This window comes from Odocoileus virginianus, chromosome 13 (genome assembly GCF_023699985.2).
Source record: "Odocoileus virginianus isolate 20LAN1187 ecotype Illinois chromosome 13, Ovbor_1.2, whole genome shotgun sequence".
In the NCBI taxonomy this organism is placed as follows: Eukaryota; Metazoa; Chordata; class Mammalia; order Artiodactyla; family Cervidae; genus Odocoileus; species Odocoileus virginianus.
The window spans coordinates 1608904-1630963 of record NC_069686.1 but is presented as its reverse complement, the minus strand read 5'-3'; the positions used below and the strand labels follow the sequence as shown (position 1 = coordinate 1630963).

The 22060-nt window shown below is 39.2% G+C and overlaps 1 protein-coding gene across 1 annotated transcript; it reads right to left on the bottom strand.

The window, feature by feature from the left end:
• Nucleotides 1-691: 691 nt before the first annotated feature.
• SLC40A1 (solute carrier family 40 member 1) lies at nucleotides 692-21771 on the bottom strand. The gene is made up of 8 exons (XM_070475886.1): nucleotides 21404-21771; nucleotides 20856-20923; nucleotides 15740-15899; nucleotides 13508-13623; nucleotides 12116-12242; nucleotides 4873-5115; nucleotides 3426-4079; nucleotides 692-2313 (listed from the first exon to the last, which is right to left on the bottom strand). The coding sequence occupies exons 1-8, from the start codon at nucleotides 21444-21446 to the stop codon at nucleotides 2000-2002; spliced, it is 1725 nt and encodes a 574-aa protein (XP_070331987.1). The 5' UTR covers nucleotides 21447-21771; the 3' UTR covers nucleotides 692-1999.
• Between the last annotated feature and the right edge of the window lie 289 nt (nucleotides 21772-22060).

The window sequence follows — 22060 nt, the reverse complement described above, 5'->3', positions numbered from 1 at the left end:
ATGACCAGCTCAAGATAGCAGCCAGACCTAACAGGCATCTACTATCTACTGAGAAGTCAGCAGCTGCTCAGTAATTATGGGCGATGACAGAAGTCCTGAAGCTCCCAATTTTCCGGGGAAAAGAAAAGGAGTCTCTGATCAAACATGTTTTGAGTCAAATCTGTATCTCCAAGACCAATCAGTCTGGGACACAGATTGGTTGTTTAGTAAACATTTGCTGAATAGAGAATGTGACTCTATTCTCTCTGGCCTCTCAACAGGAATCTAACACTCTGTTATTAGTTAGACCTGACTTCTAATAATATTATTAATACTACCTTGTCATATAGTCCACAAAGTGCTTCTACAAGAAGTACCTTACTTGACTCAGTCAGGGAAAACTGTTATGTAGGTACGGCTGGTTTTATAATAACACTTCCAATTTACAAAAGAGAAAATAGAACTCAAGAGAGTTTAAAGTGATTTCTTCAAGGTCAAAGAATGAGTTCTGGGGCTCATGTTTACTATACTGTTATCCAAGCCACCATAAACTAGACACATGAGCAGGGAGATAACACTTAAAATTGTGAATTATTACATTATAGATCTTTAGAGAGAAACAGATACTATATACTATATACTATCTAAAACAGATGTTCTGTTAACAAAAGCAATATTAAACAACAAGGGAATGCAACTCAGGAAAAAGAAGTCAAGATTTTCTAAAATGTTTTTATATAGAAATATTTTACAAAGATTTTACAACATAGCAAATCATTACATCATACTGTAGAAAGAAGAAAAAGATTAAACCTCAAGAAAAAAGAAAGTGCTCAGCGCAATGTATTGCAGTCTCCATGAAAGTGCATGAACAGTTAAGGCAAAGTATGCCGCTGGTATTGGCATGCTGCAAAATGACTTGCAAAACAGTTTTGAAAAAATATATATAAAAAAGGATTTTTTTCCCTCCATTTTTCTCAAAGACGTTTGAAAGGGATACATTTATGAACAGTTTTGCTCTACGACTAGGTAAAAATAACTTCTGGGTACAAAACAGTAAAAGTAAAAATGTTCTACCGAGCATGTTAAAAGTAAATCAAATGATTTATAAAAACAAAACCTTTCCAAATTTGGGCCTGCTTTCTACATTTAACTTGCTAACTCCCTCATGTTCCAAGACAGAGATCATGAAGGATAGTTCTACGAGTTAAGTCCAGATCTTGACCTTCGTGTGACTTTTAACTTCTAGTTTCTATGGCCAAACTGTGGGCACGTTTGAAGTCCTCATGCCTTCACTGTATTATAAATCTACCCTATAGCTTTGCTTTTACCTGTAGCTTACACAATAACCATTTTATGAAGTGCTACATATGCTTAATACAATATTCTGCCCTAGCTGATAAGAAAAATACAAAGGTGCTCTCTAAAGTTAAACCATAAACCCTATTCAAGAATTCTAGTTAAGTATTTCATTTCTCCACATATATATCAATCCCTTAACAGCAATAGGACCAACAGGGATAATACTGGTTATCAAACTTTAATCTTCAAACTTGGAAGAGAATTTGTTTTTATAATATAACTGAGAATAAGATTTTTTAAAAAGTAAATTAACTAGACTTGAACAAGAATGTTAGGGCAAACTGACATATCTGAATTCTAGTACAGATAATAAATATCTGCCAAAAAATAACTTAATTCACCTGACCAATCCCTCTTCTATGGAAAATTTTACACTCTTATGAGGAATAGGGAAAATCAGTGTTACTATTCTAGTCTCTGTATTTAAACTGAGGTTCTCTTTCTCTATTTTTTTTTTCCTATCCTTAAATATAAGGGAAATTAACCAGCTCATTTCTCCTGGCTTGTTTCCTAACTAGCTTTTGGCCCTCAAGGCATAGCTATGGTAAAACCAGAGAGAGACACCCAGCAATTTATTGGAATTCTGAAGAACAAAATACGCACATGTGCTCTACATAATCTAGTAACATAATCTAGGGGTGGCAACAGCTGAACTGTCTTACACATCAGAAGTATTAGCTTGATCTGCATCTGTAACTTCTTTATCATCAGGACCACAGGCAAAAAGCTGGGAGCCCAGAGTTTTCTGGGCAAACCGGAAATACATGATGTGGCCCATTGCCACAAAGGAGACTGAAATCAGCACAAGCAAGCCGAAAGCTTCAGGATTCGGAGCCAGGATGACCATGATGAAATGCAGAAGATCAAGAAGATAGTTCATGGAGTTCTGTACACCATTTATAATGCCTCTTTCAGATTCAACAACATTTTCTTGCAGCAACTGTGTCACAGTTAAATCAAAGGACCAAAGACCTAAAATAAAAGATATTTCTTAGAAACTTAATTTTAACTTAGAGCCATACATTTCAGAACTATACATTAAATATCTGTTGACTTATACAAAATACATACTTAACACTATTACCTTAAAATCACCATATGTATATTTATCATAGCTGAATTTTAGAGATTTTTCATTAATAAATACTGTGCTATTACTGGTTTCAAGAAATTGTTTTTATAGTCATAAGAAACAATTCTTTTCTGTGATTATTCATACTCTGAAAGCAGAACTCTGAAATCAGAGACATAATAAATCCTATTATAATTACTAGTATTTTTAAAGTTTAAAATGAACGGACCTAATATATTGTTAGGTTTAAAGTGTAAGGAAACTTTAAGTCATTAATACATTTACTGCTTCGGTTCTAAAGCCCCTACAATAAAGCTGTCTTGCTTTAATATTAATATACTTAATAAATTAATGAACTGCTTTGTATCACAAGATAAATATGGTTTCATTTCAAGAACGAATTCAGACAGAGATAATTCATCAGTACTCTATTAATGATTACTTAAACTTTCCTTTGTAAGAGGTTTTTACATTATGCCTCCTTTCAGAGCTATAAAAACCATTTGTTTGGCAAAGTATACAACAAAGAAACATCAGCCAGAGAAGACCTCCGAAGGATTTTTCTCTATTGTGTCTTATTTTTTTTTAATTTAAATCCCACTTTTTTTTTAACTTTATTGCACTGAACTATTTGCTAAATTACAGTCCTTTTGGTAGAGTTATAATAATAAAAAGGCTCTAAATTACTAAAATTATAATCATTATTGATAATATCTTTTTTAAAATTAACTAAATTACATTAAAAGAGAAAGATATCCACTCAGTAAAAATCTTCAAGCCCTAACCATGTTTTAAGAAAGTATATATACATACACATTCTACAAAATACAGGTTCTTTTAAACTATAAAGTTAAATTTTCATAATAAATGACTGGATTATACCTAAGAATAGAGTGGATTTTGCTTAAATTAACATTCAGGGAATATTTTAGCCCAATTTCTGCTGAATTATCTGAACCTCCATTGCAAAAATACACTTTAGTTCATGAACATACAAAAGGAGACTTCTTACCGATTCTAGCAGCAATGACGCCTGCAAACAGCAGGCTGACAGAGATTATAGGCACCGATTCAGAACTCATCTCTGGGACAGTACTAGCAGGAACAGACCCGTTTGACATGTGTGCATCAGCTGTAGAGATGATTTCAGATATTTTTGTAGGTGTAATTGAAAGTGGTTCTGTTTGAATGAACCTAGTACGGATATCTTCAAAAGGTGAAACAGACAAGTCCAAGGGGCTTCCAGGCATGAACACGGAGATCACACACAAGATCAAACAGGAAAGCTGTGCGATTCCTGAGATGAGGCCAGTCCGAACCAGGCCACATCTCCGACGCAGCCATGTAAAAGCCACAGTTCCCATTATTCCAGTTATGGCTGATGCGCCCATCAAAATACTGAGGACGGACCCGCTCAGCCCCTGAGTATAGGCGTACCCTGTAGTGATGCAGTCAAAGCCCAGGACAGTCATATAGAGGAAAGCAAGACCCATGCCCGCCAGAAACACAGACTGGTTGTAATAGGATACCCATCCATCTCGGAAGGTGCGGAAGGGCTCAGCCATCTGCGAGGCACAGCTTGGCTCTTGCTCATGTTCAAGTTCATGGATGTCAGGGTCTTTCTCACCCATTAGATGAGTTCCCTCCAGGGGTTTTGGCTCAGATTCTGTTAATAAAAGACATTATTATTTGAAGGAGGGGACATGGAGGAAAAAGCTAACTACCTTACACAGTAATTTTCTTCTTCCCTTTCCCTCACCCATGGAGGGCATCACCCACGGACACCCTCGGCTACTACAACATAATATGTATTTTCTTTTACGCATCTAAGGATTTCCGCCAAGGAATAAACTCCAAGTATTTATGCTATAAACAAAATACTATTGATACTTCTCCCCTCCCCATTCCCCCTCTCTCTCAGAAACTATAATCCCACCAAAGTAAACAGCAGGAAAACGGATCAGATAAAATATAATAATTGAGAAAATACACAACCTTATTTTGGGGGCCCATTTAAGATTCCATTTGCTCAGAAGCCCAACTTCCTTTACTCTTCTTGAAAAATGTCCACCTCATATCCTCTCTTCCACTGTCCTACAAAGGGCATGTAACTCCCTACTTTACAGACTTCTAGGAATTCTCTTCTCTTTCCCTCAGTGCTCTTCCCATCACTATGCTCAACTTTGCCCAGCCCTCAATTAATTGCCCCTCTGTGCCTGCTATTCACGTTAAAAAAAAGGGCCAGAGGCCCCATTCCAACTCCTTGAGGTTCAACCTAGATTTGTTCCACAGATCCTCAAGAGACTGGGTTTTAACTTATTACCATGTTGATATGGTTAACCTCATGCAGGCCATCATTAATAACTAAACCTGACATAAATTCAGAATTATTTTGGTCTCGACCAACATATAAGATCTGCAAATCAAAATAAAGGGACTGAACATTTTGTTGAGTTTACCTTTGTATAAATTCAGCCGTTTCAACTCAGTTTCCTCTTTAGGAGGAGCCTTCACAGCTAGAGCAGGGGTTTTCTGGTAAACTTTCCAGAGCAGAAAGTATTCCACACACATGGACACCAAATTCCACGCCGAAATGAAACCACAGCCAATGACCGCAGAGCCAAACGTCATAATCTGGCCAACAGCCATGGGGGCCAAGATGTTGGTTAACTGGTCAATCCTTCGTATTGTAGCATTCATATCTACAGAGAGAGGTGGAGAAGGCAGGGAAGTGTGCAAATCTATCAAAGAGAGACTGCCCACTTACATAATACAACTCATAAACCAAGAGTATTGATTCCTAAGATGTAAATTTCTAAAAGCACTCTGCAAGCAAACTATTTTGTTAGAAAATCAATTGCTGTTTGGAGCAAGTCACATTAAACTTGCCTCAAAAATCATGATTCTCTAGGATTATATAAATTAGTCTCACATCAGCTTTTTAAAAATGAATTCAATAGTAACTCTACATTCATTTATTTCAACAGGCATTTATTAAATGCTTATCATGAATTAGGCTATGACAAAAAATGAATACCCTTCCCGTCTTCATGAAGTTTATACTTGCATGGGAAAACAAAGACAATCAACAAGCATATAAATACACAGCAAGTCAGAGGTTCATTAAAGACTAGAGTGACAAATAACACAGAAAAAGGGCATAGAGAGAGCTCAGGGGAAGGCGGAAACTTCAGTTCTGTATATGGCAAGGTCCGGGAAGAACTCATGGAAAAAAAGAGAACATCACAGCAAGGCATGAAGCAGCAGGAGGCAAAAGAGTGAGTCCTGTGGGTATTGGGGAAAAGACAATCCCAGACCAAGGCAAGTGCAAAAATCCTGGAACAGGAGGAGCGTGCCCAGAAGAACAGCGAGGAGGACAGTAAGACTGCAGCAGAATGAGGAAGGGTGAGGATAAGAAGAGATGAGGTCAGAGAGGGAGGGACTGGCCCAATCGGGCAGGATCTTAGCCTACTACTTGGAAATCAGTTTTTATGCCGAATGACTCAGGAAACCTTTCGAAGCTAATGAACAGAGAGGTGGTACCACAGGACTTGTATTTTTAAAGGTTCATTTTGGCTGCTGTGATGAGAAAACAGTGTGCAGTGTGTGTGTGCGTGTGTGTGCATGGGTGGGGCAGGGGTGTGGACAGAAGTGGAGCCAAGGAGACAGGTGGGAGACGATGTGCGGGGGAGCAAGACAGTAACAATGGAAACAGAGAAACAGATACTGGATATAATTTAAAGGGGAATCAGGAAGACTTGAAAACAGATTAGATATGGTATGCGAGAGAAAGAGAGGAATTACAGATGACTCCAAAGTTTTTATACCGAGCAACAATTAGAAGGATAGAGTTTCCACTTACCAGGAAAGGGAAGACTTCAAACGAATCAGGTCTGGACAAAAGAACAAGCATTTGGTTCTAGAGATGTTGACTTCTCTAGGTATACTGACATTCAAGAGGCTCTGTCAAGCAGACAATTAAACATACAGGTCTGGAGTCCAGGGAAGAAGCAGGTACCAGATCTGCGGGTCACCACCAGCTGCTTGATTTTTAAATCAAAGACACTGGATGAGACCAAGTGACTTGAGTATAGACTGATGAGGTCTGCGGACTGAGTCCTAGGCATGTCACTGTTCAGAGGTCAGGAAGATGAAGAGGAACCAGCAAAAGAGGAGAAGAACCAGGAGAGTGTGGTGTCCTAAACCAAGAGACAGCAATGTTTCAAAGAGGGGGAAGTGATCAATTGGCAAGCAATGCTGTTAAGTCAAGAAAGACAAGCATGGAGAAGCAGCTCAGGTCACATGGAAGGTACTGAGGACCTTAGAAAGAATAATTCTGGTAGGCAATAAGGGCAAATGCCTGACTGAAGCTGGTTAAAGAGGCTGGTCATTGGAAAAGACCCTAATGCTAGGAAGGATTGGGGGCAGGAGGAGAAGGGGACGACAGAGGACGAGATGGTTGGATGGCATCACCGACTCAATGGACATGGGTTTGGGTGGACTCCGGGAGTTGGTGATGGACAGGGAGGCCTGGTGTGCTGCAATTCATGGGGTCACAAAGAGTTGGACATGACAGAGCAACTGAACTGAACTAAAGAGGTTGGTGCCAACTCCAGGGGACACCATTTCTATTATATTCTAAGTGAGTGGCACTGCCTAGCTTCACAATGTGAATGTTGCACCCCCCTCCACCAGCCCCGGTATTATGGAAAGCAAGGCCCCAACCAAGCAAAGGAATTGGAAAGAGTGAGCACAGATATTTCTTTTTGTTAAGTTTTGTTCAAAAGGAGAATAAAGAAATGGGAGTGATAGAGGGGGTAAAGAAGGGCATTTTTAAGATGAGCAGCGTTACAGCACGTTTATATGCTAATGTGAATGATACAGTCGATGAGAAAGGATAAAATCTGAGTCTCCTACATAAGTGGCAGAGCTGTTCCTAGATAGGACCACAAGCAGTTCATGAGTGTAGGTCACGTAAATGGCTGTAGGTACAAGTGGGAAGAGGCACATGAAGACGGGAGCACATGGAAGTTCTCATTTTTCCATTTTCTCAGTAGAACACAAGGCAAGGTCATCAGAGAAAGTGAGGATGGGCAAGGCGGTACTGAATGTACGAGGAAAAAGTAAGACGCAGTCCTTTAGAAAAGTGGGAGGAGGAAAGGACCAGAGAAAACTGCATGATCATACAGCAGCATGGCAGGGCCAGCTTGAACCCAGTGGTCATGAATTTTAAGTGAGAGCAATGAGCAAAACTGTGCTTTTCTTTTTTTCACCAGCCATGTGCTACCATGGAGAGTTGGACTTAAGCAGGATCTTATGAAAGGAGTAACAAAAGGAGAGAAGGCCAAGTGAACTGAGGGTGTAAACTAGGAGGCATTCATATGGTTGGAATGACTGAATTTGGAATTTAAACTGGGTAAAGAGAGGAGACAAGAGGGGGTCATGAGCAGTGGAATTGATGCCTTGCAGGTGCCAACCAGGCTGGAGCATTGCTGTGACTGGGGAACCAGGAGGAGTGAGCTGATAAGGCAGGAGGTATAGTTCAAGTCTTGGATGCCAAAGACTGAGATTAGGGAAGGGGAGGGTTTAGCAGTGATAACAAGGTCTTTGGGTATGACCATGTGAACATACAGCTGAGTTAGAGTGGAAGACAAGATCCATAAAGGAGAGGAAGTCAAGAAAATAACCTACGTTCTCATTTTCTATCTCACAGAGTAGAGTGAAAATTGAGAAAGTCCTTATCAATCACGTGAGGCACCTTGGAAAAGCATTATATGACTAATAAGCACATTAACAGAAAACCGTCATTATTCTCTCATTCTTCCTGGTCCTCAACGGCCTTCCAATTAGTCCCATGCATGCAGAATGCCTGCATGATAACAGAAGAACTTTGACATATTTCACCTTTCACTTGAGAAGCAAAGGCAGTTTTCATTGATCTTATACATAACCAATTTTGCAGAGGCCTCATTAACTTCCATCTGCCCCTGCTAATAATCTCCTAACATGGAAATGTAGGATTGCTCCTAATAACTCAGTAACTTGAATCCAAAAATCAAATATTAATGAAAACATACACTTGAATCTGAAGGCCTCAGAACAACAATGAAATGTAATTAAAATGATTTGTTACTTTTTCACTACTTCCCTTTTCAAGAGCTCATGAAACTTCCTAATGCCACCAATTTCTTTTCTTTATTATCAAAATTTAGAAATTTCTATCTGAGGAAGTTAATAATGTTTAGATGTAATGTAGTATCAGAAAAGAGATTTCATTTTTCTGAAGCAGAATTAATTAAATAGTTTTTGAAAAAGACCTAACCGTTTTACTGGTAACACACTAGAGAAGAACTGGTCCTCTCAATGTGCAAACATACTCTTTTTCACAGGCTTGTATTGATTCTTACGCAAATACACAAATGTGTGCTCATTTAATTCCAATTAAGTGTTTTCAGCTGCAGCTGTGACAGAGCGGACATCAGTAACCACTTGCTGTTATAAAGGGTATATATCTTGTAGAATAATAGAGAACATATTTGCTGAGCAAATAGCACCTAGCAGGTTTGTCTACCTCAAACATGAAAACAATTTTCAGTCAATGGGGTCCAAACAAGAAATGTATCTACCTTACTTGATCAAGCCAACCAGCAGATGTTTCTCTAGAATGATGGACAAGAAAATCTCATAGACTATGAACAAAAAGTGATTAACAAAGGAAATGAAGAAGGAAATAAAATAACAGATGGAATAAAAAGTCAGGGAAAGGAAGTTTCAAACAGATTTGACAGGCTAAGGGTCATGATTCAAGAGAAGGCTTTAATAAGGCACTAAATCAAGTACTTAGACAAATTAGTTGACAGATTAATTAACAGTATTTATGTGGAAAAAGTACCTTTCCTGGAGCTGTCTAAACTGGATGGTAACAACTATATTTTGACCTGATGCCACTGAAATTAGAAAACTTTTCAGCCTTCCAGGGAGTATCTCTCTTGTTCTTTACCCTCAGTGATACAACTTCCAATTTTATAAACTACTCTGAAAACAAGAAACATTGGGATGAGGGGTTGGGAACAACTAGCTTTCAGCTGACAACCGTCCCTCTTCATGGGCACACCCTTACCCCATCACATACATTTCACACACATACACACACACGTGTGCGTGATGCACATGAGCTCAGCTGGTCCTGCCCAGCCTCCTGCTTGGTTTTAACAGTCTTTGCCAGCAACCTCAAAAATCGGCCTGCATGAACATAAATTACTCCTGACCGGACAGGTGTGTATCTGTGTACAGAGACACAGAACCAGAGGTGCCGCGGGGGCAGCGGGAGTCCCCTCCTGCCGCACCTTCCCCCTTCTCTTCTGCTTCTCCTTTGCCCTCCTCTTTTCTCATCTGTTCTGTACCTCTGCCTTATAGCAGGAATAGTACCAAAAATCCATGGTGAGAGCCTCGCTGACCCCCAGGATGGAAGAATTATCTGTTCCTATTGTGAAGGACCATTTTTAATTAGTTGTTAAACAAATATGGAGGTCAAAACTTGAGGAAAAACAACATGGAGGTTTTCCTTCTTTAGGCTCTATCCTGTACTTCTGGCCGAACTTGAAACAGCACCACTTCCTAAACTAATTCACAGTGGACAAGAGTTCAACAGGCAGCTTACTTCCTTTCTTAAACTCCAGAAACTCCAGAAGGTTAGAAAATAGACTGGTTAGCCTGGATTCTTCCATTATGCAATAATTCCTCAAAGAAAGAAAGACAGCTGAGAAGTGGCCAGTCATATTTTTGTTGCCTTCCTGGAATTTCACTTTATAGTCAGAAAGGTCCCAGAAAATTACATGGGATCTGTTTTGTTACTTATTTATTTATTTAGATATTTAGCACAAATTAAAGATTCTGAGTAACTTTCTCTTTACTCAGGGCTTTTTTTTTTTTCTCCAATTATAGACTCTCTAGACTTCACAGAGTCAGCATGAGTTAAGAAATTCAGATAAGAGAAAGAAAATCATCTTAAAAGCTAACTTTTTCCCCAAATACATTTCAACAGATATATGTGATCTATTTTTAAAATATATCCTTTTGTACTCTTTGAATTTCAAAACATTGGCATACATTAACATCCTTAAAATAACATACTAAAAGAGAAAGAAAATAACAGCAGAAAACACCAAAAAAAGGACAAAATCTTATCTTTTAATTCTATGTGACAAAAAGAGATATGGAGTTATTTCCTGTTGGTAAATGATCACAGGGAGAAAAATCACTGAGAATCACTACTTTAGCTCCAGAGAGAATTTTCTGCAATAGAGGCTTTCCTGTGCTAAATGCATCTTCCATACTCACTGACCTCTAAAATCACTGTGGTATCTCTATCTGAAGTGGTATTATTACTGCTATCACAAAGTGATGACTTAAGCAAATCCTTGTTTTTCTTTATGTAGACCTTTCACAGATTTTGTTCCCTTTCTCTCAACTTCCTGTCTTTTTTTTTTAACCACGTGTCTAGTCAAAGTTGCTTGCTAACCCCAGTATACTTAATCTTGCCTCTGTGTCCTGGGATAAGCCACTAAAGTGATCCGGAATGGTCTTGTCAGTCAGGATAGCTGGCAATGAGTTTGTAATACCCATTAATCTTAGTGACTATACCAGAGTTGACTCAGCTGACCTGATCAGTAAATAAGTGTACATTCCTCCTTTACTCTGCGCAATTTCAATCCATCTGTGTCTGGGTGCTGTATGGAGTAAGGGGTGAGTAGGGAATGTTGAGTAAGGTAGGTTACTCTAAGCCCAAGTATTACTGATGTAATGGATATATTGCTTTGTAAGCATTCTTCAGCCTTTGTTTGCCCTCTTGTACATTTCCAATGGACAACTAAAATGCAAGCTTTGGAAGACCTACATTCTATCCTATACTTCTTTAGTGTTCATAACAGCAGTTATAGTGCATCATACATAATGTAGTAAGAGTTATCAATTAGAACTTTAAAGTTGAAGGAATTAACTTCCAGAGTCTATCCTAGAATCGTGTGTGTGTGTGTGTGTGTGTGTGTGTGTGTGTGCGCGCGCGCGCGCGCACGCTGCGTATTCAGTCATGTGCGACTCCGCCACCCCGTGGGCTGCCCACGTGGTTTCCCGGGCAAGAATACTGCAGCGGACTGCCATTTCCTTCTGCAGGGGATATTCCTGACCAGGAATCAAACCCACATCTCTTGTATCTCCTGCATTGGTAGGAGGGTTCTTTACCAGCTGAGCCACATATTTGTTTCTATTTGTTTGGATAAAAATAACATCCACAATACGACCAATAAGTACTGACAATAATAACCATAGTATGATGATAAAATTCATGTCAGATATTCACTGTTTTAAGTATTTGAAAGAAAAAGCTCAAAAGAAATATTCTTCTATTTGCCAGGTTTTCATAGAATAAAAGAGGTCACTGGCCTATAAATTAGCTTCTTAACAGTGAGATAAATCTTTGCCAGGTTTTCATAGAATAAAAGAGAAGGTCACTAGCCTATAAATTAGCTTCTTAACAGTGAGATAAATCTTTGTGCTGAGATTGATGATATAAGAAAAAGATTATGCTTTCAATTTAGTATTCCTTAAAATTACTCAGAAAAAAAGGCTAAGCCTCAGTTATTACCACTGATTTAAAGTGAATCCTAATATAAACCATTTGGTAGAAAGAGAAAAGCAAATTACCTGCTAATCTGCCTCTGTCTTCTCCTGCAACAACAACAATCCAATCCCTTTGGATTGTGATTGCGGTAGCAGTACTGGCCAAGTTTGCAATATTTGCGATCGTGATGATCAAGATATAGCATGAAGTCTAAGGAATTACAGGAAAAACATTAAACTGTCAGTTTTACCACACTGTACCTACTGGTCTTCGGTAGCATAATAAAATTTTTATTTTAATTTCATAAATTATAAAAAATCATCTTACTTGTAGACATGAAACAATAAGATGGCAGTGGTCAAGATAAAGGGCATAATATCTTTCTAATCTGTATCTTCTGTGGTACAAAAACATGTTGAGTGCTCAGGCATGCCTGACTCTTTGTGACCCATGGACTGTAGTCCACCAGGCTTCTCTGTCCATGGAATTCTCCAGGCAAGAACACTGGAGTGGGTAGCCATTCCCTTCTCCAGGGGATCTTCCCAACCCAGGGATCAAACCACATCTCCTGCGTTTCCTGCTTTGGCAAGTGGATTCTTTACCACTGTGCTACCTGGGAAGCCCCATCTGTGGTATACATGATACAAAATAGTCATATGCACGTTTATATGACCTAGTTATCACAGAGTGTTAACCTCGGGGTAGTTTTTAATTCCTCCCACAAATATGTCCTTTGGAAGAAACTGAAGGGGAAGTGAAAGGTCTTGCATTTAAATCAGAGTTCTGACATTTTCCAGTTGCATGACAACAGGCAATAAGCTAACATCATCACCTTGTCTCACTTTTTCATCAACAAAATGAAGGGAATAGAGTAGAAGGTTTCTTGTCCATCTAGATTTGGAACTCTACAATATCAATTCAAATATACCTAAGAAGATTTACTAGTGACACCAAATTTATTGTTTTCCACTACACCCATCTCTGTGCTCTTTTCCGTCAAGCTATCATGAAATTAAAGTGTGAGAAGTTATCTACTCCATGTCCTCAAATACAAATACCAATTATTATTGGAGGACCACAATCATGACTGATTTATATACATGGTTAACATTTCTTATATGGTGTGAACAAATTTTAGGTTAATACTAATGACCTGAAAGCTAGCAACTGGATTATGTAATAAACTCTTTGAACTGCCATTGAAACACAAAAGGAAAAAAAACTAATAGAACAAAATTTAAATTCAAACAACACACAATGAATGCCTGTTATGGGAAAACAAACAAACAAACAAAACAAAAGTGGTAGGGGATATTAAAGTAACATGGATCACAGCCTTGTCTAACTCAATGAAACTACGGGATTAAAATTAACCTATTTGCAAAATGACATTCCCGAGCCTCAGAGAATTTTCCTCTTTTATCACTAACAGACACATCAATTTTCTGCCATCAAGAATCTTGTTGAGAACTTACAAGAACCCATCCATGGTACATAGTCAGAAGCTCGTTCTTATGTAGGAAAACCATCATCAGGATGACTCCACACAGGATGACCGAAACATTCTGGATAACCAGTGAAGTCTGGGCCACTATACAGAGGGAGAAACAGTGTTCACACACCAAAGTATTTCAATGGAGCTGCTCCCATCCGTGTACCACTGTTTTACTGTATTATGCATATGCAAATTACAAGAAATAAAAACATTCCTACCTGAGCTATTTCTAGCAAGACCCAGCATATCACATCAGATCAGTAGAACTTGCACAGAATAAAGAAGTACTTCTCATTTTCCCTGATAAAGCCATTCATAATGACTGCATTTTCATTTATTTTCTTGAAAGTATACTGTCATAAACAGAACTATATTAGATAAACAAGATTCATGTCTCAGCCCTTTGTCATGGAATTCATGACCTCCTAGATGGTGGGCTGAATTTTATAAGATCGTACAGATGAGTAGGAAAGACATATAAAAAATTGCCAAGAATAAGGCAGCAGTGTGTTCCTTTTAGAACACTAAAGCTATTTGCTTTGCTATGAAATTCTACACTACATCTTTCCTCAGAGAAAATGCCAGCTTTCTGAGAGTGAGGCATCCGTGTAGACAAGAGCTGACAAGCACAGGTCAGGATCCAGGGAAGGACACCTTGCAGTCTTTCCTTTGCCACTAGCTGCAGCAGATGATCTAGGGCAGCATACTTAAACCCTTGTGTCTGTGTCTATAAAGTGAGGATATAATACACATCTATCAGCCTTCCTCACTTTATGGGGTCATTATGATGCTCAAATAAAATACTCATGAAAGCACTCTGAAAAACACAGAGGGTTGTATATGAAAGGTATAATTATAACTCTTGCCTTGAAGGACAGTAAAGCTCATTCTGGCTTGGAAGGCTATATTAAAGCCTCGAGACAAAACAAACTGCTTTCTGAAATTAGTATGAAATAAAATCCCAACATATAAGTCATTCTTTTATTGTACAAGGCTTAAATATCAACTGAATGAGATTCTTGGCTTTCAGAACCCCACAGACCACAGGAAGGGTAGACACGTGAACAGATAATTATAAGAGCATAAGTGAAATAGCAGAGGTATTAACAAAGCTTTAATGGGACTTCAGAAAAAAACAGTGTCTCTAGTTAACTCAGCCTAGAGACATCAAAGATTTTCATGGAGGCAGACACGAGTTGATTACATCAAATAAGTGCAAGATTGCTATCCCACTGAACTCCTCTTCATCCAACTCAACATTCTTTCCTAACTTACAGTTTCACTGTTCAACAATCGTAAGATTAAAGGTTTCTATATATAGCATTCCCATGCCCCTATGTATAATGATGTAAATAATTGGGAATTTTTTTCTAGGATACAAAACCTTTTTTTATATGTTCTTTGGTCTATTGATTCTCAAAACAAAATAATGTCCATCTTGGCCATTTTACTAATAGCATCAAGTCCTAGAATTTGATAATCCAGTTGCTTTCTAACCAGGGGCCATCATCCTGCATTGAAAGAAACAGATACCTCAATCTTTCCCAATGACTAAGACTAAAACAGACATGGCCAGGTCTTAGCATTATCAACTGAATAATTCTGGGAAATTCTGCCCTGAATTATTATCCAAATTGCTCTTATATTCTGAATAATTGAACTGTTCTCTTTTTCTTATACAATACTTAATGATTTCAGTATTAATGCTCTAGACTAATGTCAGTATACTACCATTTATTCTTTTTTCTTAAAAAATTAATAATTCAATTCTGTGATCAGATGCTCTTTTTTAAATCCATTGGTTTCACTTCCCCTACACACCCACCTATATGAAACACAGTACACTAGAGGACAGATGTTAAAGCTGTCCCAGGAACATTGTATCAAATGAACTCCAAAGCAAGTCCTGGTTAAAAAGATGCCAGAGTTAAGAAAACTTTTAATGTTTAACATGGCTCACAGAAAAGTGCTATGATGTTAACCATTAACATTCCTAATTTAGGAACAGCCAAAAAAGGTACCTCCCCAAATCTATAAACTCAATATCCTGATATCCCATCTTTCTGTAGGAGTCCCAGGCCCCTGAAAGCAGGGGTGCTGACACTGAGCACCCCACGGCTCAGAGAGGGGCCGCAGAGGGTTCGCCGTAGGGGTTTCTCTGCAGCGCAGGCCCTGGTCCCAGGAGCACAAAGACTCCTACGACACCACTCACCCTTCAGTCTGGCATTCTTATCCACCCAGTCGCCGATGATGGCTCCCAGGACCAGCACAGAGCCTGCCACCACCAGCCCGTAGACCGCCGTCAAGAGCAGGCTGTTCCCATAGAGCTCCACCAGGAACACAGACACCGCGAAATGCCACATCCGGTCCCCCTGGGGTCGGAGGAGAGAGAAGAGGCTTTCACAGAGTTTGGGGATGCGAGTTGCCAGTCAATCATACACAAAAAGCTGCTTTCCTAACAAAGGAGCACTTTCCGGCTACATCAAGAGATTTTCAAAGTTAACAGTTCCTCTATGGACTGAATGTGGTCAGGTGTTAAAACTGTTCATCCTGGCACAGTGGAAAATATTCCTGCCCAATTACCAAGTAAACCTGAGAGGAAAAGCATATTAATGGAACAAACATACTTATCATTTCAGAAAAGCATACAGTTTCCAAGTTCAAGAAGGATTTTTTGAGGTAAAACCTGTTCCCTTTTTTTGTCAGGTTTCTAGACAGGCCTGGGAGTGAGAGGCATGAAGGAGTTTGCTACTGAAGCAGAATGAAACTACAATATTGTAGTTTACAAACATCAGTATGCCTTGGATGTCAAGTAAAACTAGTTTCCTAATTTGTAAATGCTAAGAATGCACTACATTACCTTTCAAGTTTCTTTTACCTATAACATTCTAAAATCTATGTTCTACTTTACAAATAAATTTCAAAGACATAAAACATCAGGACAATCAAAAAGATGAAGTTAATATGTTCAAATTCTGGCACCATATGAAGATGTCAGAAATAAATACATAAATAATTTTAACATTTTGACATAGATGAGTTTTAAAAGGGGAAAAAAAAAAAAACCTATTTCTTCTCTCCAGAGTATATAGGAAATTCTGGAATTCACTGCTGCAAAATGAGTAACAGAAACTTTTAAATGAGTTGAGCCAAATTAATATGTAAGAAGTCTAAAATAGACTTTATTTTGAACTTTTAGGCCCCATTCCTGACTTGTAAGGTTAACCTAAACCAGGACAATAACGTTCTATCATAACCCATCCCTATGAGAAATCACTACAGGAAACTAAATTCCCAGGCTAGCCTCCATAGTTACGGATTGGAAGTAGTACTACACTCCTAGTTCTTTCCAACGTCTTAACATCCTCTTGACAAATTTAGTGTACAAGGAGCAATGTATTATCCTGCTATGTCATATGATTTTAAACATTTAATAAAGCCAAGACAACAATCTGATGCATCCAAAGTTAAATGGATGTGCATACTATAGCAAACGTTTACAATAAGCTTCATGTAGACCAGAATTTCTCAAATGGGGGTGATCCTCCAGGGATCACTTAGCAACATCTGGATCTATTTTGGGTTGTCACAACTGCGAGGGTGGGTTTACTAATGGCATCTACAGTCCCTACAACAAAGAATTAATCAGACTAAGATGTCAATAGTGCCAAGGTACAGAAACTTTGGTGTAGAGGGTTGTGAACAGTATTTAGAACCACAGTTGAAAGTTAACATAAGAGTAGGGCCTTGAGGGATGGGGTGAATAAGGACAATAACCGTCTGGAAACTAGTGAAAGGAGCATGTTTGAAAGGCTGATTCTCACTTGATGGTCTGGAATGTGAGCTCTAGCATAGGCTTCAGCACAGGGCAAAATCCCAGACTAGAAACACAGCAAATAACCGTGCAATCAACAAAGTGGATGCACAGGGTTCCTGGCTGTAAATGAGTGCAGAGTGAGACTAAGTTATCAACTGTAGTGTTCTGGTACACTAGATCTGTTACATGAATGTTCCAGAAGTTTGAGGTTTAATTAGTACCGTAATTCACATTTCTCATACAGCTTTTTAAAGTTTGCTTTGATAATAGAAAATGTCTTCCACTTAAGTAGGAATAACATTTCAAATACCATTGTACTAAATGACTAAAAATATATGATACAGCTTGTTTGAAAACAATAAAAAGACAATTTATATATTAAGATAAAAATGTCAATAAGAGTAACAAATTAACCTATTTTCTTAACCTTTAACATGAGAAGTAAATTTAGATTTGATTATAATAAAATGGGATGAGGAGAGCGGAGGTGCTTTATCCTAATCTCAATCCTCTAAAAAGACAAAAACATATAAATGCCTCAAATGATAGCCTGCCTCCATGAGAGAATGTCCTCTTTCCTATCATAAAGAATGAGAAATATTATTCCGATTGCTTCTTTCTCTCCTTTCTTATACTTATTCTATTGAAGAACAGTTGACTTTCTATGTTGTGTTAGTTTCTGTAGTACAGCAAAGTGATTCAGTTACACATTCTTTTTCACATTTTTTTCCATTATGGTTTATCACAGGATATTGAATATAGTTCCCTGCGCTATATAGTAGGTTCTTCTTTCTTTCTTTGTTGTTTTACTCCTATATTTTTTTCCAAAAGAATCGGTCTAGGTTTTTTTAAAGCAGGACTTTGAAACAAGTGCCACAAAAGTTTTCTCTCTTGCCACCTCCCTAATGGAGAAGAATAAAACTGTTCTACTTGCTCCGATTTCCAAAGGCTTAGGCTTTAAGAAGTAACAGGCTCAACATTCACGAAGTGCAAGAGTCAGGTAAAGTCTCTGTAAACACTGACCAAGCGCAGTCTCAGGCCCACCCACCCATTCTTTCCTAACCTCCATTTCCTGCCCTCCCACAAGCTCTCATCATACTTTGAGGGTTTGTTTACACGTTCATCTACTTCCAGGGCACTGAGCCAAAGGCCAAATGAATGTCATTACTGCACTGAATACTTTTTGAGAGGCTACTATGTACCCAACCATACTGCAGGCACTAGAAATTCAGCAGTACACAAAAATCACGATCTCTATGTTCATGCTGCTTGCATCCCAGTGGACAGAGACCTAAAGCAAACCCAGAGTAGGCCAGGTGGTATAAATGCTACGTGGAAAAAGAAAGTAGGGTGGGGCAGGAAGGTGGCATTTTGCATGAAGCAGACCTATGAGTAGAAATCCAAGGAAGTAACAGCTGGCGCCATGCAGACATCTGGCAGGTAAATGGAGCCAGTCCATAGCATGATGCATAAGATAGTAACACTGGCCACCCTTTTTCACTGCCTTACACTGTTAGTTATCTTTTTGCAATTAGATCCTTTGTTTAAAACCAATACCAAATTATATCATAAGTTTCTTGAAAACAAGATTCACTTCTTACCATATTTTGTATTCTGATAACACAGAGTAAAATATATTGATCCACTGGCAGAAAGAAATGAAGTCAGAAACAAAAAGCATTCAACCTCACACAAATCTAACTCAATATAACCTTCTACCCTAACACCTATATACTCAGCATACAGGAAACCATGGGCAATGGATAGGTAGATTTGTATACACATGCATATATAATAAATAAGCACATATATTTTGTTGCAATAAAATCAGGCAAAGAGTCAAACAGGAGACAATACTCAAAAGGCAGAATTATCTAGCGTTAGACAGCATTCCTTTTTTTGCACTCTTCTGCACCAAGAAGTGAAAACCCACTAAACCTTACCCGGCTATAATTGCTGTGTTTTGTTTTAATCCAAGTTTCCCACAAGAACTCCTTTTGCTCAATTATCTTTAAGACTAGCGTAAGCATCCGTCATTTTTCTTGTGTTTTGTAAGACAAAAAACAAATCCTCCTGGAACAATTACAGTTCCACTCTTTTGGCAAATCTGACCTGTCAACCTACTAACGAATGGTCATAAAAACCTAAAACTTAATCAGTATTTGGAAGTTAGGCACCTTCTTCCCCTAAGAAATAGGTCCAGATCACAAGAAAAGCATTTCAGACACTTACGTCTATCACTTACCACTTTTAAAAAAAATACTCAATACTACTGAATTAAATTGGAAGAATAATTTAATTGGATTTAAATTAATTAAGGGCAGTTTCACTCGATTTCTACTTAGAATCATCAGTTACCGGAAATGAAACTCAGGCCAAGTCTACTTTGTTTACATGTATTTGCAGAGTCATCCCTGTCTAAGCCTCTGGGGAGATAGAAGCTGGCCTTTCTAAAAAGCCATCTTTGAACTGCTCTTTCTTAAAGAGCTGATAACCTAGCTTAATAATTTCCCAAGGGCAGGGGTACGGATTTCCTCATACTATAGTTTGCATTCACGTCTTAAGGATGATCCAATAGAAGTTTCCAATTTAAAAAGAAAATAACATTCACAAAATTTACTCTCAAAATTCCTTCTCCTTACTTACAGTGCTGTAAAACAGAAACTTATGGTTTTGTAACTATCACACATAACACATGAATAGAATATACTCAGATTCATTGCTTTAAACAGTAAGACTAATTGTTTAATTTAAAAGATTGTATCCATCAAAATGATTTAATAATCAAAAACACATCTATCATCCTTTGGGGATTATTCTTTGGGGTCGGGGGATGTTGGTGAAGGAACCCAGGCCTACAGAAACACTGGGACTCTTCCAAAACCACATAAGAAGTCAGAGGGTGACTTATCAATCAGCTGCTGATTTTCATTAGATGATGGCTTTTAAGACAGAGATGTCTCACACATATCTAGCTACAGATAACATTTGAAAAGACCAGAATTTTCATCACTCATATATTTGTTCTTGGGGTCCATTATATTTACATTAATCTTAGAACTTCTATTTTTAGCCTGTTAGTCATGCCATTATTCTACTGTATTTTCATAGTGTGGTATGCTGGAACTTATCTTAACAAAAGAAAATAGAGAAATACTTTAAAATATGTAAAAACAAAGTGATATCAATGAGACATTCATCCATTCTTAGTAGCAGATATTACCATTTATTAAGTCTTGTAAGGCAACATACAAGATAATCCTGCCTTTTTTAATCCTGTCTTCAGATAGCTGTTGGTCTACATAAAGTATGATAACCTAACAATTAAATAGCATTCACCAACACCTATGGGAAAACATCTTTGGTGAAAACAACTTACAGCATGTGTGTCCAACTGATTTCTTCAGATGCATGACAAAACTGGAAGATGGCTTAATACAACCGGACCAAATGAAAGGAAATAAGAAATTGTGCAAGTATGTTGTAAGAATTACTGTAGGTGATCACTTACCCAAGTAGACAGAGAATGACCAAGGTAGAGAAGGAATTTTGCAGAGGTCAGGTAGTTTGCTAAGGAGCCTGCAAAGATACACAGTGGGGAGATAAAAAGCATGTTTAGTCCCTTGAGTGAGCTGAGGTTGGAATGCTCATTCATTTGCTCTTGTTAAATACAATTATTAAAAAGTGCTTTGTGGGGCAAACCATGTAGATTTCATCGAGCCACCTAGAAACTGATGGGTAGATGAAAAATTCAGCATGACCTATTATTGGTCAATACCTGCAAAACTTCACATACAGTGAAGAATGCTCTTGTTTCAACAGTCTTAAACGCCATTCTATTTTTAACAAGGCAATCCAAACCGTCCAGTCGATTCCATCCTCGTTTGTGTGCAAACTCCTTTCCCAAACCTTGAAATTCCTTTCCTCCTTAACCTCCACCAACACATGAGTCAAAAGAGCTGCTAAGCACGGTGGTTAAGAGCCGAGCCACATTCCTCCAAAACCTGCGTGGAGCTGCAGGTCTCCAAAGAACCGACCCCATGCGTGGGCTCAACTCACCACAGCATCCTCCCTGACGGTTCTGCTGGCTTGTCCTTGTCATGGCACCAGACGCCCCCCGCTTGTTCTTCTGCTGTTCCTGCCGCTCCTGCTGAGGCGTTTGTCAACAGGAGTGCAAGAAACTGAAGAAAGCACCGCCGAAAACACAACAGCTCTGTGCAAAAAGCCTCCGACGACGACTATGATAAAAACAAAAAGGAAAACGGCCGGGGGTCTTCTTTTAGTCTTCTTTCCAAACTTAGCTAACACTGTAGCTGAAGTTGGAAAGGCAAAGCCTTATGGAAGCGGGTGGAGGGGGCTCAACAGGCCGTCCGAACCGACTCGGGAGCCTGCACCGCCGCCGCCGCCGCCGCCGCCGCCGCGGGCCGGGCCCGGGCCGCCACTTATACGGGGACGGGGGCGGAGCTCCGGCCGCCGCCGCGGCGCGAGGCCAGGCGCCCCGCAGCCTTCCACGCCCTTCCTAGGAGTCGCCGCCCACCCGCGGCCCTCGGGGCCGTCTGGCCGCAAACGACCCGCGGGCCTGGTGGGGCCTTCGCCAAACGAGCTGAGCTCGCCGGCTTCCCCGCCCTCCGGGAGGCCGCGAGACGAGGTCGGGGAGCCGGGGCAGCCAGCCGGCTGGGCGGTGTCGGGGCAGGCGAGAGCCAAGGCCCGGGCCGG

Coding starts and splice junctions, on each gene's coding strand:
- SLC40A1 (XM_070475886.1), bottom strand. CDS start 21,446: ATGACAAGGACAAGCCAGCAGAACCGTCAGGGAGGATGCTGTG. Junction 20,924..21,403: donor CCGTCAGGGAGGATGCTGTG/GTGAGTTGAGCC, acceptor GTATCTTTGCAG/GCTCCTTAGCAAACTACCTG. Junction 4,080..4,872: donor ACGGCTGAATTTATACAAAG/GTAAACTCAACA, acceptor TTTTATTAACAG/AATCTGAGCCAAAACCCCTG.